Source organism: Pelophylax lessonae (genome assembly GCF_965119305.1).
Source record: "Pelophylax lessonae genome assembly, chromosome: 5".
NCBI classification, from domain to species: domain Eukaryota; kingdom Metazoa; phylum Chordata; class Amphibia; order Anura; family Ranidae; genus Pelophylax; species Pelophylax lessonae.
In genome coordinates, this window is record NC_138772.1 from 508685184 (window position 1) to 508703365 (window position 18182).

Below are 18182 nucleotides of genomic sequence, written 5' to 3' on the forward strand. Positions count from 1 at the left end.
GCAGCCCTATGGAGCAGCAGATGTCAGTGGTGACATCTCCACTGATACCCGCTGCTTTCCAATCTGATCCTGTCTGTGAAATCCAGATGGATGGAAACCCTGTTTTCCATCCATCTGGAGGATTGGATCAGATAAGATCGGATGAAAACGGACAGGCGGCCCATTCTCATCCGATCTCCCATAGAGAAGAGCGGGGCTCTGACAGCTCCGTCTCTGCACACAGAGCGGAGATGGACCTGTCATCCGCCTGCTCAGCGGGGATCAGCGGTTTGATCCCCATTGGACAAAACAGAGTCTGTCGGGCACACCGCCGTGTGAAAGGGGCCTTAGAGGTTTCAAGAGGGGGCACCATAATTTATGTAGTGTGATCTTTGAGCTGGAATCTCAGTCCATGAAGTACATGGTGACTCTAGATTATGCCTGAATAAAGATGGCTCCGTTGTTCGAAAGATAAAAGAAGATGAAGGAATTGTCAGAGGGAATACTATGATCTCTGTGAGAGGTAATAAATACCTGGAAGTGTTACTCTTACACATCAACGCAAAAATATATTTGATGTTAGGTGTGTTTTTATGTACGTACTTTGTAAGACACTGACTCAGATCAAGTTTGTAGATTCGGACTTAGCCTTCTCTATAACCTGATTTCCATGCTATTGGTCAGTGTCTAAAATGTGTTGAAAGTATGGCCAGCTGGGCAACTAGCATTATCAAAATGAGATCAGCCACCAAATCGCATTGTACTGTTTACAGGTTTTTTCCTAGCTTATATCAACCGCAGTGTACATGAATGTTAACCTCTTCAAGGGAAATTTTCTTTTATAACCCCTGGACTGACCGTGAGATAGCAGCAGACAGACCCTTCCACTTAGTGCCCCCTTATCTGAGGAATTTACTAACCAAAGTTTAAAAAAGGTGAGAAGAATGGAAGAACTTTGCCAAAAACCCTTAAAATATTGCTTTCCTGCCCTCAAAAGACTGGGGATTTCTAACTGCTCTGAAATTATAAGAAATAGAAAAGAGGCACACAGTTTCAATTTATAATCTGCCTACCGAGAATGTATTTATTTATTTTTTTAACTTAAGATGGAGTGTAATTTTAGGTGCACAGGAGGTACACACTCTTTGGACCTTTAGTGAAGAGCATTAGTGTGTCAAAAAGGCTTTGGGCTAGTGTCAATTTGCATCAGTTTGAAATACTTTTGAGATCATTCAGATTCCATTAACAGATGTGTTTGACCTGCAGGTGACCTCCTTCTGGCTTGCATTTGACCTGCTTCCCATAGACCTGTATGGGACTGAAAAACCTGATCGAAGTGAACAAGAGCCCATTGGTCAAAGTCCTTACACAGATGTCCCCTGAGCTCTTTCCCTGTTGTAGGCCGCCTTAAGTATCTTCCTTTTTTTGACCTTCCTCCCATAAAGCTAATACTCTCTGTGCAAGCCTAATTTCAGCTGGCATATCGCACCTCAATAGAAAGATAGATTTAAAGTAATTGCACTAGCTGAACATGTTTAACCACTTTACCAAAGGAGGATTTTGCTGTCTTCCGTCCAGGCCACTTTTTGCGATTCAGCGCTGTGCGACTTCAACTGACAATTGCGCGGTCGTGCGACGCCGTACCCAAACGAAATTTACGTCCTTTTTTTCCCACAAACAGAGCTTTCTTTTGGTGGTATTTGATCACCTGTGCGATTTTTACTTTTTGCGCTATAAACAAAAAAAGAGCGTTTATTTTGAAAAAATAACAATATTTTTAACATTTTTTTATATGAAATTCCCCCCAAAAAAGATGTAAAAACCAATTTTTTAAAAGATTTTTGGCCAATTTGTTTTCTGCTACCTATGTTTGGTAAAATAAATCGCAATAAGCGTATTTTGATTGGTTTGCGCAAAAGTTATTGCGTTTACTAACAAAGGGAAAGATTTCTGTCATTTTTGGTGTTTTTTTTTTAACGCGTAATGGCGGCGATCTGCGATTTTTTTGTGGGACTGCGACATTGCGGCGGACAGATCGCACCCTTGACTGACATTTTTGACACTTTTGGGGGTACCAGTGACATTACTGCAGTAATCAGTGCTATATATATGCACTGTTACTGTAAAAATGACACTGGCAGGGAAGGGGTTAATTTTTTTGGAGAGGGAGGGGTTAATGTATGCCTGGTGCTTACTGACGTGTAGGGGGGGAGGTGACTGAGTGAGTCAGGGACAGATCGGAGTGTTCAGCTATGCTGAACACTCCGATCTGTCACTCCCTGTCACTATGGAGATCCGTCCGCTTGTGTTTACACAGGCGGGCGGATCTCCACACTAGATCCCCGGCGATCGGGGCAGAGCAGCGGCGATCGCCGCTGCTCCTCCCCTGGCCTGACTCCCGCTGTGAGTGAAAACAAGCAAGCACGCCCCGCCCAGAAGGGGGAGTGTCTGACGACGTTAATACTACGTCGTCAGACGATAACGAGACACTCTGCCGCAGTAGTATTACTGTGAGCGGACGTAAAGTGGTTAATGACTTTTAAAGGAATGCTTATGTGAAATAAAGAGGGCTTTTATATTTCTTCCTATAGTTGTTATTTAAGTGAATTGTCAATGTGAGGGCTCCACAAAGGAAGGATATAGAACGCCCCTGACGTATGTGTTTCTATTCACTTGTGTCAAAGTATAGAACATAACAATAAGAAACATTTTGGTGCTGTAAAATTTACATTTTGATCAGTAGCAGGACTCTGTGATCATGTCTAACCAAATATGAATGCAGCATTGAAGATATGAAAAGGAAACAGCAGAGGAATTTAGGAGGCGGTGTGTGAAAAATAGACGCTATAATTACCGGCGGCTCTCAGCTTTCGCAAGGTCATTATACAAAGTTCTCCTCCAACTGCTCCAGATTTCCCACTGCCGTCCATTTCAAGCACAACATTGAGAATATCATATAATACAAGTATAGTAAAATTGTACTATGGTATTTACATTTTTAGCTTGTGTTGGACTAAACAGAAGAGGACTACTTTTGGATGATCAGTCCACATTTCGTATAAAAGAAATCACCAGGCAACAACTGGGCGGGGGATAGGGAAAGGGGACATTTGCCCCTGCTCCCCCAGGCCAGTGCTAATGAGATATGCTTGACTGGTAACCCTGCCAACATTCAGACTCTAATTGGAGCGGGACCCACAGTCAGTGACCATGATGGCCATTATATAGCGATCTGTTCCCAGTTCATGCCTTCAATCACAGTGTCTCCATATACGTATAAGAAATCACTTGGGGTGGTCTGGGCTGGGAGGCATTTGCCCCAGGCAGAAACAAATAAGATATATTGGACTTGCATAAAGATTCATCAATATCTATCAATGTCAATATCTGCACCCCGTTCATGACTTTGTTCATATCATCTCCATATATAAGAAAGCACCAGGTGAGGAATCGGATTTGAGACATTTTTCCCCAGCAAGCACTAATAGGATATGTGGGACTTAGATATTTCAACATTAGGACATTGATTAGTGAGATACCCGCAATCAGTGGCTCATGTTGGCCATTATATAGTAGCTATCTGCTCCGTTTACAACTTCATTCACATTATCTCCATGTATAAGAAAGCACCAAGGGAGGACTGGGCTGGGGGGCATTTTCCCCTGGGCAAGCTCCGCCTGACCTCACAAATGCTCTCCTGGAAGAATAGTCAAACATTCCCATTGACACACTCCTAAACCTGGTGGACAGCCTTCCCAGAAGAGTTGAAGCTGTTAAAGCATCAAAGGGTGGGCCAACTCAATATTGAGCCCTATAAACTAAGACTGGGGTGCCATTAAAATTCATGTGTGTGTAAAGGCAGGTGTCCCAATACTTTTGACTATATAATGTATGTTGTTCTTGAATAGAGATACTTCATCAATTGTTTAGAGCGGGACCCACAGTCAGTGGCCCATTTGCCATTATATAGCTATCTGTTCCCCTTTCTTGACTTTGATCACATTGCCTCCATACATAAGAAATCATCAGTGAAGGACTAGGTTGGGGGTATTTGCCACAACCAGCAAGAACTAATTATTAGATAATAATAATAATAATAATAAAATATATGTTGGACTTAAATAGAGATTCATCAACATTTAGACATTGTTTAGAGCAGGACCACAGGACCCTCAGTCAATATCCAGAGCTGTCCATTATACATTATACTGTAGCTACAGCTTTCCATTCAAGCCTTCCATCACAGCTTATCCATATGTAGCAGATAACTGCCAAGGGAGGAATGGGCATTTTCCCCCACAGCCAGAAATAAAAGGCTTTTGGCTGCAATTTGTCTTTAAAGACACAGTTCACCTTTTACAAAAATGTAATGAATTTACCCACTTTAAAATGGTCCTTTACACCCCTAAATGACTCTACCCCATCCCACTTTCTACAGGCTCTGCTCCCCACCACCAGTGTTGCTTAGGTGGGTGGACCAATAGCACATTATCAGGGGCCAGCTGCCAAAAACTTAGAGACAGCCGGATCTCCCTAGGAGAGAAGAGGATGGCGGTGCCAGGCCTGGCCTGTGGCAGTAGAGCAGAGAATCCCAGCAGGACAATGCTGGATTTGCTAGGCAGATGAGTATATGAATATCATTGCCCTGCTTCTAGAATGATCTGTGAAGGCAGATGAGGTCAATCCCTGTGAATGGGTAGCGTAGTTCTATTAAAAAAAAACAAAAAACAGGACCCTGCAGTGGGAAGCATCCCAATGTTCTGGAAAGGGAGGTAGGGGGTATGAATATTTGAAAAGGTGGAGTATGCATTTAAGCTGGCCATATATTGTGAGTTTCTGATTGACAGCCAGACTGAAGGGAAGTGTTTTCAGCTGATCCACCCATTGTATAGTTATTGATTAAGATGATAGATTATGATTACCCAAATGGTTTTCAGTTGGGCCATATGGCAATGTCAAGTCTATGGCATCACTGCAGACATCACTACAGCGAATTGATCCTGAGGAGAACAGAGATTTAAAAACCTTATCAGATGACTATTGTTTTCATAAAATGTAATGAGGTGTCTGCTATTTCTTCCTGCTAGATTGCTATTCCTCCTGGCTGGATAAACATGGATGCTCGGGGCATGATAAGAGAACATGCTTATGTGAAAGTCTGCTCAGAGGTTGAATCCTCACCTTCAGATGTCTATAGCCAGCGTTGCGGGATTTATCAATGACAATTTTACTGTGTATGGCTAGTCTTAGATAGACATGTGTCTGTGTATGTAGCCGAGGGTCAACTGACGACATATTATTCACAGTGGAACACCAGTGAGCGATGCAATATAGGTGGAGAGAGATCATACTAACAGGCAGAGCATTTAAGCACAATGTAACAGGCAGTGAGAAATCTCAGCTTAATGACCCTCGGCAGTCAATGACATCTTGTAGAAAATATTCTTGTGGAAGAGATGTGGAAGTTTGCTGTTACTTTCAGAAGGGCGGATTGGCCTTCAGTCTGATGATGTTCTATTACGGAGACATTTCAGTGGAGCCTGTAATGACAAAATAATCCTGTATTACATAATGGACACCTCCCAACCATCTGAGATCAGAAAGACACATTTACAGCTGAACTCCAGGCAGATATAAAAGACTCAAAATATAACAGCACATGATAACATTTATTTATTTATAAATGCAGGAATTGTAGGTAGCTACATTTGGCTGGCCTTCTGCTTCCTAAAGAGGATCTATAATTTTATATATATTTATAGTTTTGTCTCCTATAGGTCAAAGTACATGTAGCCCTTTGTCCACTTTGTCCCTTGGTTCCAAGTGCTTTCTAACCTTGGTTATTAGGTTCCGACTTGCTTCCCTCCCCTCCTGCTGTATTCCTCTTGCGGTTGTTGGTATTGGGAAAGTGCTCACAGCTGAGACAAGCAGTAGTTATGAATGAGTTGTCTCCTTTAGGGCTGTTGTTGGATTGGCTATGTCAGGAGGGTGGCAGGCCGAACCATATAACTAGGGTTAGAAAGCACTTGGAAACATGGGACAAAGTACTACATGCATTTTGCCCCATGGGGATAGTAAACCCCACTGCTGCACTCCTATCAAATATATTTCCAGTTCTCTCTGCAGACTTCAGAACATCTCTTGCCTAAAGCCCCGTACACATGTCGTGTCTGTTGAAAACTGCAAAAGACTGCACACGAATTTTGTCGGCCAACAACAGCCGACTGCAGAAGTGATGTCATGTGATGGTTAACTTTCCTTGTCTTTTTTTTTTCTGAGCATGCCCAGTCTTGCTAATCTGCTGTCTGTCGGCCGAAATCTGTACTGACTGGCGAACAATTGGCCGTTCTGGTGACGGCCAACAAATATTTGAAAGTCTGCACGACAGATTCTGTTCGGCCGAAAGTGCGCTGTCGGCTGTCGGAAGCATCATACTAACAAGCCGACAATCGGTATGTGTGTACAGGGCTTTAGGATAGTTCACAACTACAGGTGCAGTTAAGCACGGGTGCGTTTCTGCTTGTTTTTCCCACATTCCCATATACCACATCTAGGAAACCTGGGCTGTCATATGCACAAGAATTACGGATAAGAAGCACCTGACTGCAGATGCATGAGGGTGCCCTTAACGATTCATGATTAAAGCCCCGTACACACGAGTAGAAATTCGGCCGGGAAATTTCGTCCGACGACCAATCTGCCGATTTTCGGCTTGTTAGTATGGTGCTTCCGACAACCGACTCCGACTTTTCGGCCGATAAAATCCTGGTGTGCAGGCTATAAAATTTTTGTCGACCATCAAAACACGTCCGATTTTCGTCTCATTAGTACAAATTTCCATGGGGAAAAATCTTATGAGCAAGACTAGGCATGCTCAGAGATGAAAGAACACAAAGAAAGCAATCCAACACATGACATCACTTCTGAAGTAGAATTCTGTCGTGCGGGAAAATTCGTGTGCAGTCTAGAGCACATTCCAACCAACAGACATCACTCTGGACAAAAGACGGACGACCGGTCGGCGGAAATTTGTTGCGTGTGTACGAGGCTTTAGCTGTGCATATGCTAAAGGGCAACTCATAGGTGTGATCCTAGCTTTGTGGAGAAGGCAGGAGGGAGAGGGGTTATGTAGTCCTATCTAAGTGTGATAATGCTGATCCTTCATTAATACAGTACAGTTAGTAAGCCCTATTACCCTAGGACAAAAAGTGTGGTAATGGCGGGATCACCAGATGAAAATAATGAAAATAAATCCTGGAAAAAACGAAAGTTGTCACCACATCTAATGACTGGTAAGCTGCCACATATTTGATTTTTGTTCTTAGGAGTTAGATATGCTTTAAGTACATTAAATGAACCCAAACCTAGTGTATAATAATCTCATCAGTACTGGCAACAACAAATGTAATGGCATTGAGCATGTCCCATGTACTGCTTGGGGTTCACAGTTTTTCCACTCTTGACCTGATTTCTGGTAAGGCATTTTGGCCTTGGCACAGCTTGCTCCCTTTCCAGGGTGCCTGTGGGTTGGCAGCGCCAGTCATCACCTACTCATGAACACCCATCTTACCGCCCCTTGTCTACCAACCCTCACGATTTATCTGTAGTTACAGTTGTTTATTTTACTCTGTTACCAATCTTTGTTTGCACTTCTCATTTTTCTGTATGTAAAACGTTGTTACTCATTTGCATTCTTCAATAAAATACTTGAAACAGAAAATGTATATATAGCCAAAACTTTCTTTGTAGTTTCAATCTGAGCAGGAAAAAAACATAGAACCTTGGTCAGGTTTTTATTTTTAGTTACATAGTTAGTGAGGTTGAAAAAAGACACCAGTCCATCCAGTTCAACCTATGATGTGTGTGTGTGTGTCTACTGTTAACCACACATTGTATACCCCTGTATGTTGTGGTCTTTAAGGTGCCCATCTAATAGTTTTTTGAAACTATCAATGCTCCCTGCTGATACAACTGTTTGCGGAAGAGAATTCCACATCCTTACTGCTCTTACAGTGAAGAACCCCCTGCGTATTTTAAGGTTAAACCGCCTTTCCTCTAGTTTTAGTGAGTGGCCCCGCGTCTTATTGTATTTCCTTTCTCTGAATAGGTTTTTCCATATGCTAGGGTTTCCAGTACAATATTTGTACATTGATATCATATCCCCCCTCAATCGTCTCTTCTCCAGAGAGAATAGGTTCAGTGCTTGTAGTCTTTCCTCATAGCTGATGTCCTCCATTCCCCTAATTATTTTTGTTGTCCTTCTCTGGACTTCCTCCAGTTCCAGCACATCCTTCCTGAGGACCGGTGCCCAGAACTGGACAGCATACTCCAGATGTGGCTGGACCAGAGTCTTGTATAGTGGGAGAATAATCTCTTTATTTCTGGAGTGAATCCCCTTTTTTTATACATCCCAGTATTCTGTTGGCTTTGCTTGCAGCGGCTTGGCATTGCATGCCACTGCCAAGCCTGTTGTCTACCAGTACCCCCAGGTCCTTTTCCATCCTAGACTCACCCAGAGGTCCCCCCCCCCCCCAGTGAGTAGCTTGCTTTCTGGTTTCTGGCACCCAGGTGCATTACTTTACATTTTTCAACATTGAACCTCATCTGCCATGTAGTTGCCCACCCATAATTTTGTTCAAGTCCGCTTGTAAGGTTTCCACATCCTGCCCAGAAGATATTGGCATGCTTAGTTTAGTATCATCCGCAAATACTGAGATTTTGCTCGATATCCCCTCCTCTAGATCATTAATGAATAAATTAAACAGGATTGGCCCCAGGACAGAACCCTGGGGGACCCCGCTTTCCACACCCGCCCAATCTGAGTACTTCCGGGTACGCCGCAGCTTGCGGAGAGAGCCAGCGTCCTGTCACACCAGCCGCGAGGCAATACAGGAGCTCAACAGCGGTGGGAATACCTTTTTTTGACCACTTTACGATTTGTTTTGCTGTGATACCCACGTTTTTATTACAATTTGGAGTGATGAAAGTTTTAACGCTGCAGTGTTTTTTATGGACCTTTTAATGGATGCTTTTATATGAAGATTGCCTTTTTTACATAGTTGTTCATGTGTAATGCACAAATAAAGGTCGTTACCTTTTTACACTATGAGGAGCCTCTCTTTTCTTCTATCCTGAGTGCGTACCAGCATCCTATGGAGCTCGTCCATTCACACAGAGGAGCAGCAAACTAAGCACATATAGATTCTTGTTGGCGTACGCCATAAGATTTCACAACTTCTGGTAAGTGAGCTACCTTACCTTTGGCACGGAGTGGTGTAACGGAGGGTCACTGAAGTTTATCACTTACTGTCAACTTCACTCAAGAGACTATTCCAGCACTAATTGCACTTTTTCGTCTTAATCTCACGGACTGTCACCAATTAATATATTATATTGTACTATATATAATTTATTAGTCATTACGTTACTCAAGCACTTTATATTGTCACATTTGTTTACACGTATGCACGTGCACTTTTGCAATTTTTGAATTTGATATATGTTATTTCAAACAGCACTATAATATCGTTTATTATTGTTTATATTGGTTACACTTAGGGTAGCGCAGTACCTTTTCACTTTACATGTTTTAGATCACTATATTATATAGTGCACTTGATTACTTGCTGCTTCCCATATCACACTATTGCACCTAGGCGCGAGTATTCACCAGTTTCCACTCCCCATTAATCACCACCCTTTGCAACCTCCCCTGGAGCCAGTTCTCTATCCAGGTACTCACCTTATGGTCCATACCTACCTTCCTTAGTTTGAACAGTAAGCGTTTGTGGGGAACGGTGTCAAAGGCCTTTGCGAAGTCCAGGTACACCACATCCACAGGCTTACCTTTACCTTTATCTAGGTGGCAGCTCACTTCATCATAGAAGGTTAATAGATTGGTTTGGCAAGAACGATTTTTCATTAATCCATGCTGATTACTACTAATAATACTGTTTTCATTACTAAAGTCTTGTATGTGGTCCCTTAACATCCCCACCAAAATCTTGCAGACTACCGATGTTAGGCTGACCGGCCTATAGTTACCCCGGATAGATCTCGGCCCCTTTTTAAATATTGGTACCACGTTGGCTTTTTTCCAATCAGCTGGCACCATACCCGTCTGTAAACTATCCTTAAAGATCAAGAATAATGGTCTGGCAATCACCTGGCTGAGCTTTGTAAGAACCCTCGGGTGCAAGCCATCCGATCCCGGTGATTTATTTATGTTAAATTTCTCTAGTTTAGTTCTAAGTCTATCTTCTGTTAGCCATGGCGGTATTTTCTGAGGTGCGTTGTTTAGTTTGGCCTTACAAGCTGGGTTAGTGTAGCCCCCCGATTCTTTTGTGAAGACTGAAGAGAAGAATTTATTTAACACTGCCTCTGTGGCCAAAACTCCCTTATCGTCTTTTATGGGGCCAATGTGTTCTGGCCTCACTTTCTTACTGTTTATATACTTAAAGAATTTCTTGGGGTTCTTTTTACTCTCTTCCACTATATGTCTCTCGTGTTCTATTTTAGCCGCCCTGATTTCGTCTTTACATTTCTTATTACACTCTTTGTAATGCTTGAATGCTGCCAATGACCCCTCAGTCTTGTATTTTTTGAAGGCCTTTCCTTTAGCATTAATATGCATTTTTATGTTGGAGTTTAGCCACCCAGGGTTTAGTTTTGCTCTTTTAAATGTATTTCCCTTTGGAATGCACTGGTCAATCCCTTTGTTAAGTATGCTTTTGAAGCACTCCCATTTTTCCTTCGTGTTCTTTGTTCCCAGGATTCTATGCCATTTGATATTTTCTAGCAGAGAGCGCAGTTTTGGGAAATTGGCTCTTTTGAAATTCAGTGTCCTTATATTGCCCTTGTGTTTCCTATTACTGTAATTAATACTGAAACGAATTGACCTATGGTCACTGTTTCCTAAGTTGTCCCGTATTTCTATATCCGTGAGCAGGTCTGTATTGTTGGTAATCAGTAGGTCAAGTACCGCATCGTTTCTTGTCGGCGCATTCACCATCTGACCCATGAAATTGTCCTGCAAAACATTTAGGAACTGCCGAGCCTTGGCTGAATGCACGGTTCCTTCTGCCAAGTCTATATCTGGATAATTAAAGTCCCCCATTATAATGACATTTCCCATCCTTGCTGCCAATCCTATTTGTAAAAGGAGGTCCGCCTCCCCCTCCTCCCTCAGGTTGGGGGGCCTATAGCATACGCCCAATATTACCTTCCCCACCGTGCCTTTCCTTTGAAGTTCTACCCATAGGGATTCTGCCTCGTCCATAGCTCCATTATTAATATCATCCCTCATATTTACCTGTATACTGTTCTTAATATACAGACATACCCCTCCCCCTTTTTTACCTTCTCTATCTCTGCGATAAAGGGAATACCCCTGAATGGTCGCCATGCAGTTATGAGAGCTGTCAAACCAAGTCTCTGTTATCCCCACAAAATCTAAGTCCTCCTCAAACATCAGCAGCTCCAGCTCTCCCATCTTGTTAGCCAGGCTTCTGGCATTGGTATACAAGCCTCGTAATCGGTTTATCGGTGATCGGTTACAAATATCCTCATTTGATGTTTTTAGGCTGCTCTTGTGATTTCTCCCCATACCCCTCCTGGGTTTAGGAGCTCCAAACACCCTACCGCTAATGTCCCCATTTCTGCCCTCTGGATCTTGCTTTCCACTGGCTAATTCTACATCTGTACCCTCCCCCCGTCACCTAGTTTAAAAGCCCCTCTAACTTTTCGGCCATCTTCTCACCCAGTACGGCTACACCCTCCCCATTTAGGTGCAATCCGTCCCTACCATAGAGCTGGTGGCTGACTGAGAAGTCGGCCCAGTTCTCCAGGAACCCGAAACCCTCCTTACTACACCAGCTCCTCAGCCACTTGTTAACTTCCCTAATCTCCCGCTGCCTCTCTGGTTTGGCTCGAGGTACAGGCAGAATTTCTGAAAATACTACCTTGGAGGTCCTACTCCTCAACTTAGAGCCTAAGTCCCTGAAATCATTTAGGACTCTCCATCTTCCTCTGCCTATGTCATTGGTACCCACGTGTACCATGACAGCTGGATCTTCCCCAGCCCCACCAAGTAATCTGTCAACCCGATCCACGATGTGCCTGTGTTATTGTTGCCTGTCTCCCTATTAGGCAGATTCACCCTCCTTATTTGTTTTGTTGACCATTGTCAAAGAAAGTGATGGGAAATTCAGAGTTTTGGGGTTGTCACCAGAAAAAACAGTGAGGGGAAATCCTACAAAGGGGAACCCTGTTTTGGTGTCACCAGAAAAAGAAGTGAGGGGAAATCCTTTAATGGGGAACCCTGTTCTGGTGAAAATCTGTCTATGAGAAGAATTCCCCTTATTTGATAGACATTTTCTTTTTACTCCCTGTTGTAGATTCATTCTCTTTTTGTTCTGATGACCATTTTCACAGAGGCAGAAATCAATGGGAAATCCAGAACTTTAGAGTTGTCAGCAGAACAAGAGGTTAGGGGAAATCCTTCAATGGGCAACCCTGTTCTGGTAACAGCTGTGTAAGAGACATTCCCTTTTGTTGCTATTTTCTTTTTACTTCCTTTTGTAGTTTCACACTCTCTATTTATCCTATTGACCATTGCCACAGAGGCAGAAAGTGATGGGATATCCAGAATTTTAGCGTTGTCAGCAGAACAAGAGGTGAGGGGAAATCCTTCAATGGGGAACCCTGTTCTGGTGACAACTATCTGTGAGAAGAATCTCCCTCATTTCGTAGAAATGTTCTTTTAATTTCCTGTTGTAGATTTACACTCTCTATTTGTCCTGTTGACCATTGCCACAGTGGCAGAAAGTGATGGGAAATCCAAAAGTTTAGAGTTGTCACCAGAACAAGAAGTGATTGGAAATGTTGTCCTGGTAATCTCCCTGATTTACAGGATTTTTTGTTTACTTCCTGTTGTGACTTCAGGACAGGAAGTGAACTAAAATCTCCTAAAGGGGACACAGGCGGCAACAAATAACCCCACAAGTCTACTCTATCCAAAGTTAAAAATACACTTTTAAGCGGAAATACACCCATTGATTTAATGGTTTAAACAACTGCTAAATTCCTGGAACGCTGAGAATGCTAACTGTTACATATGCTTGTGCACCCAACCAAACTGTCAAACCATCTAATGGATTGTGTCACATGTGCAGCACCATGGCATTTGGAGATCAAACAGAAGCTAAGATGGCAGCTTCCTTTACTGAGAAGGATAGGAAGGTTTAGTTCCGCTTTACTATAAAGGCAGAAGTTATGTAATTTTGCTAGCAGTAATTGGCAGCAATTGTAAAAAGTTTTGCATAAGCTTGTAACTTATATAAAGTTCCTATGTAAATCAATTTGCCTGGAATTCCACTCTAACATTAAAAAAACAGGCTGTTCCAAGCTGCTGTGTGATTTGACCAGCCCCCCATAATAATAATAATAAATGAGTAATAATAATAACCTAAAATTAGCCAGATAATCACAATGCAACACTTGATGTGCAAACAGCACACACACAATAATTCATATTTACAGTGCCAGCATTGCTATCACACACATAAATTATATTTCAGGTCAAACAATAATTATTACTATTGTTACAGTTTTTCAATGAATTTTGTGTTCCAAAAACATCAATGCAATTGCCATGGCAACCGGTAACACTGCCAGAGAAAAACAGCAAAGGTTAGGGAAACTACTTAGCGGAGGCAATTCATTTTCCATTTTTAATGCTCATTTGGAATAGGAACAATTTGGCTTAGCCTCAGTTCTCCTATCTAATCATTAATACCTAAAATTGGTCCAGGCTACCCAATCATTACAGCTTAGGATAAATTCTATGCTGCCCTCATTGGCGTCATAAGAGGGAATTAGAACATTAAGAGGAACAGGGAAGATTTTTCACGCTGTGACAACAAATCATTGTAAGGTAGGGGGAGGGGGGAGGGGGGGGTGAAAGACAAAGGGGATAAAAAAAAAAAAAAACATTTTGATTTTCTCTTTTCTTTTCTTCGCATGTAATGACAAGATTTTCCTGACACCCACGTATAATTATAAGTAAAATCAGCGCGCTGAATGGAGATCAAATTAAAGCTGACAAGACAAAGCATTTTTGCACATTTTAATTAATTTTTACACAGCAGAAATCAACATGCCTCGATCTATCGTATTTGACAATGCCTAATAATTAACATGGTTTAAATATATTAAGCGTGGAGCCCTGATTCCAGAATTAAGGTGTTTGGCAGAAGATCATTGTATGAGCATTACAAGTCTCATCAAAGGTCAACTATGGTAAAAGTGAAATAGCGTAGCGAAGAATCTCATTAACAAAGAACACGTCGGCCATATTAAACTTTGTAATGCAAAAGTTCTGCCCAAGAGCAGAAATACAAGGTGTATACTAGTGGTGGTCAACTTTTTTTTAATATAGGGGGGTCTCAAGTGCCCACAGTAATCAGCAAATGTAATGCTACAGAAAGCTATCAGAGACTGCAGACTTACTGTAGGAGACGGTTAATGAATAGAGGAGATGGTCAATGACTAAAAAAAATGGTCAAAGACTACACAAGGTTGTCAAAGACTACACAAGGTTGTCAAAGACTACAGGAGATGGTCAAAGACCACAGGAGATGGTCAAAGACTACAGGAGATGGTCAAAGACTATAGGAGATGGTCAAAGACTACAGAAGATTGTCAAAGACTACAGGAGATAGTTAAAGACTATAGAAGATTGTCAAAGACTACAGGAAATTGTCAAAGACTACACAAGAGTGTCAAAGACTACACAAAATGGTTAAAGGCCACAGGAGAAGGTCAAAGGCTACACAAGATGATTAAAGACCACAGGAGATGGTCAAAGACTACAGGAGATGGTCAAAGACTACAGAAGATTGTCAAAGACTACAGGAAATAGTTAAAGACTACAGAAGATTGTCAAAGACTACAGGAAATAGTTAAAGACTACAGAAGATTGTCAAAGACTACAGGAAATTGTCAAAGACTACACAAGATTTTCAAAGACTACACAAGATGGTTAAAGGCCACAGGAGAAGGTAAAAGACTACACAAGATGATTAAAGACCACAGGAGATGGTCAAAGACTACACGAGATGGTCAAAAACTACAGGAGATGGTTAAAGACAACAGGACATGGTGAAAGATTGCAAAAGATGATCAAAGACTACAGGAAATGGTCAATGGCTACAAAAGATAGTAAAAGACTACTGTAGATGGTCAAAGACTAAAGGGTTCATTACAAGAAATGATTGGAAGTTTAGGACATGCTTCAGGAGACAGTCGAAAAATGAAGGCACATTACATGAGACCGCTAGAGATTGCTGCTCTTACATCCCTTTGCAGTCTATACCCCCATATGTGGGCTCCCTCCAGTCACCTGTCCTCCATCTATCTCATCAGAATGCATGTGCTCCCATTGTGGAGACTCTTTAAAGGTAGAGTTAGGGACTGCAATTATCAGGGTGCCTTGGCGCGGCCTGCAGCTTACGCATGTATTTGCAAATGTGTGCAACTAAACCCCTGTTTTTAACGCATACTGTTAGACAGGTTAATTTGGCTGGTTGCTGGCTGGTTGGTAAGTAGTGACTGGAAATCCCTTCGTTTTTGATCTGCATTTGCCCTTCCAGTGCTCCTTACTATCAAGACCAGTTATAGGTGGGGGAGGTGACCACTTTTTGCAATATCGTATAACGTTTATATTGGTCAGGCAACGCACTGACACCTTTGCTGCCATTGTGCAATGTGCTGGGTGTTCAGTGTGACCCTGCGCCTTTAAGAAGGGGTGGGCTCCCTCCAGTCACCTGTCCTCCATCTATCTCATCAGAATGCATGTGCTCCCATTGTGGAGACTCTTTAAAGGTAGAGTTAGGGACTGCAGATATCAGGGTGCCTTGGCGCGGCCTGCAGCTTACGCATGTATTTGCAAATGTGTGCAACTAAACCCCTGTTTTTAACGCATACTGTTAGACAGGTTAATTTGGCTGGTTGCTGGCTGGTTGGTAAGTAGTGACTGGAAATCCCTTCGTTTTTGATATACCCCCATATGAGCTCCCTACAACCCCCCTTAAAATGATCATCCTCATGGTCAATGTTGTCTAGGCCTTTCTATTCCAATGATGCTCCCCCCCCCCCCAGTTCTTTGTTATTTATGGAATATGTATAATTCTTCTTATCCCTGATGGAGTGGGACCTTCCAAACCCCCAAAAAATGTATTTATTGTGGCCCTTTACATACCTCCTATTTAGTACTTTCCTACTTGAACTTTTAAGCTGTTTAAAATTTGAGCTGCTTGATGGCACATGTCCTACAAAGAGCTGCCTAATGGCAATTCCCCTCCCTTTACCAGACACCAAACATCAGTCCCTTGTGCTGATTTAAAAAACAAAAAAACAAAAAACAAACAAGAAATAACTAAACTGAAGATTGAAACGTGTTCCTCAAATTTTTCCGCTAAAGGTTTTAAAAAATGCTGAACGGTGACAGAAATGGTTTAAATGCCCCAAAAGGAATGCACAGGATATACATTTTTTTGTGATCTGCAGGCAAATGTAAAAATGTCAATAACATATAATACAATAAATCTTCACTGAAGCATTGCTGATATAACTGCTAAAGTGATTTATTTTTTTTTGTACTGCAACATCTGCTGAAATGGATAAATGGACAGGAGGGAATGACACAACATCACATTGTATGCCGATGTTCCTTTAGTGTCAGATCAGTAGACCAAGCTGTATTGCTTAACTGCAATGAGAAAAAGTGAGTTTGCCCGTCCAACTCTAGCAAGAATGCCTGGATCATAAGAGTAACAAAAATGGAAAATTAAGCTCCACACCACAGCTAAAAGACCGAGATACAATTTTATTCCAATAAAAATAAAGGGGGGGGGGGAGGTCCAAAAACAATAAAACCTTTAGGGCTTGATTGAACACAATGCGAATGTACTAGAAATGAGTTGGAGCTTTAATGTTATTTCCTCGAGTATGATTACAAACACAGGCCCTGTAAGCGGCTGGACCCCCGAAGCGCGATGGATACTCTTTGGATTGTTCCCCTGACCTCAACTTTTTTACATGACACTACAAGCCAAGAAGACCATGGAAATCCTCTGGGGTACGGAAGCTGCTGCCTGGAAACCAGACTATTTACATCAACATCAATACTTTGGCTACTTCCCACAGCTTGGCAGGCTTGATCGCATACATGTATGTGCTCCAGCCTGTTCCAGGTTAGGGATGTGCGCCCCCTGATAATCCTGTCAATGGCTACAGCGGGATTTTGTCAACAGGTCCTGCAAATGATTTATGGCTGAGACCCACTGATCGGCTGTAGTCAATCACAGCACAGAGCCCTCTGTTTATAAAAACACAGGGCTCTGTACACAGATCAGGGCTCTGTACACAGATCAGCAACCTGGCTGCTTCTTCTCCCTGCAAAAGAGGGAGAAAAAACGACCAGATCTGTTAATAAAAGCAGCACACATTACACTTGTTAGGCACTCAGTTAACCCCTTGATTGCCCCTTGATGTTAACCCCTTCCTCGGTTAACCCCTTCCTCGTCAGTTTCATTAATACAGTGTGCAGTATTATATCTGATCACTGCATTAATGTCACTATTAATGTCAGTGTCAGTTAGTGTACCTCCCAGCGAAGGTTTGTTAGTGCCAGATTTCCCATCAACCTATTACAGTTCCATTTTAAGTCACTGATCACAACCACTACTGTACATAATACATAATTGTATTATTTGCAGAAGCTATAACTTTTACACAAACCAATTAATATACACCTATTGTTTTGTTTTGTGTTTTTTTTTTTTTTTTTTTTTTACTAAAGATATGTAGAAGAATACATTTTGGCTTTAATTTATTAAGAAATTTGATTTTGTGTTTTTTTTTTTTTTTTTTTTTATTGGATAATTTTATAATAGAAAGTAGAAAATATAGGGTTTTTTTTTTTTTCAAAATGTTATGTCTTTTTTGTTTATATATTAAAAAAAATAAAAAAAAAACAGCGGTAATCAAATACCATCCAAAAATTTGCTCTATTTGTGTGAAAAATTATATAAATTTATTTTGTGTATATTGTTGCATCACGGTACAGTTGCCAGTTAAAGTATATGTGCAGTGCTGCTGAATAGCAAAAAATGCTCTGGTCATGAAGGGGGTAAAATCTTCCA

At 41.7% G+C, this 18182-nt stretch overlaps 1 protein-coding gene across 1 annotated transcript in view; it reads right to left on the bottom strand.

The window, feature by feature from the left end:
* Window positions 1-4818: 4818 nt before the first annotated feature.
* SAMD12 (sterile alpha motif domain containing 12) overlaps window positions 4819-18182 on the bottom strand; it is a 959826-nt gene continuing 946462 nt past the window's right edge. Inside the window, exon 5 of the mRNA XM_082258230.1 lies at window positions 4819-5519. Within this exon, the coding sequence (XP_082114356.1) occupies window positions 5497-5519 (23 nt within the window). The 3' untranslated portion in view covers window positions 4819-5496. The remainder of the gene's footprint in view (window positions 5520-18182) is intronic.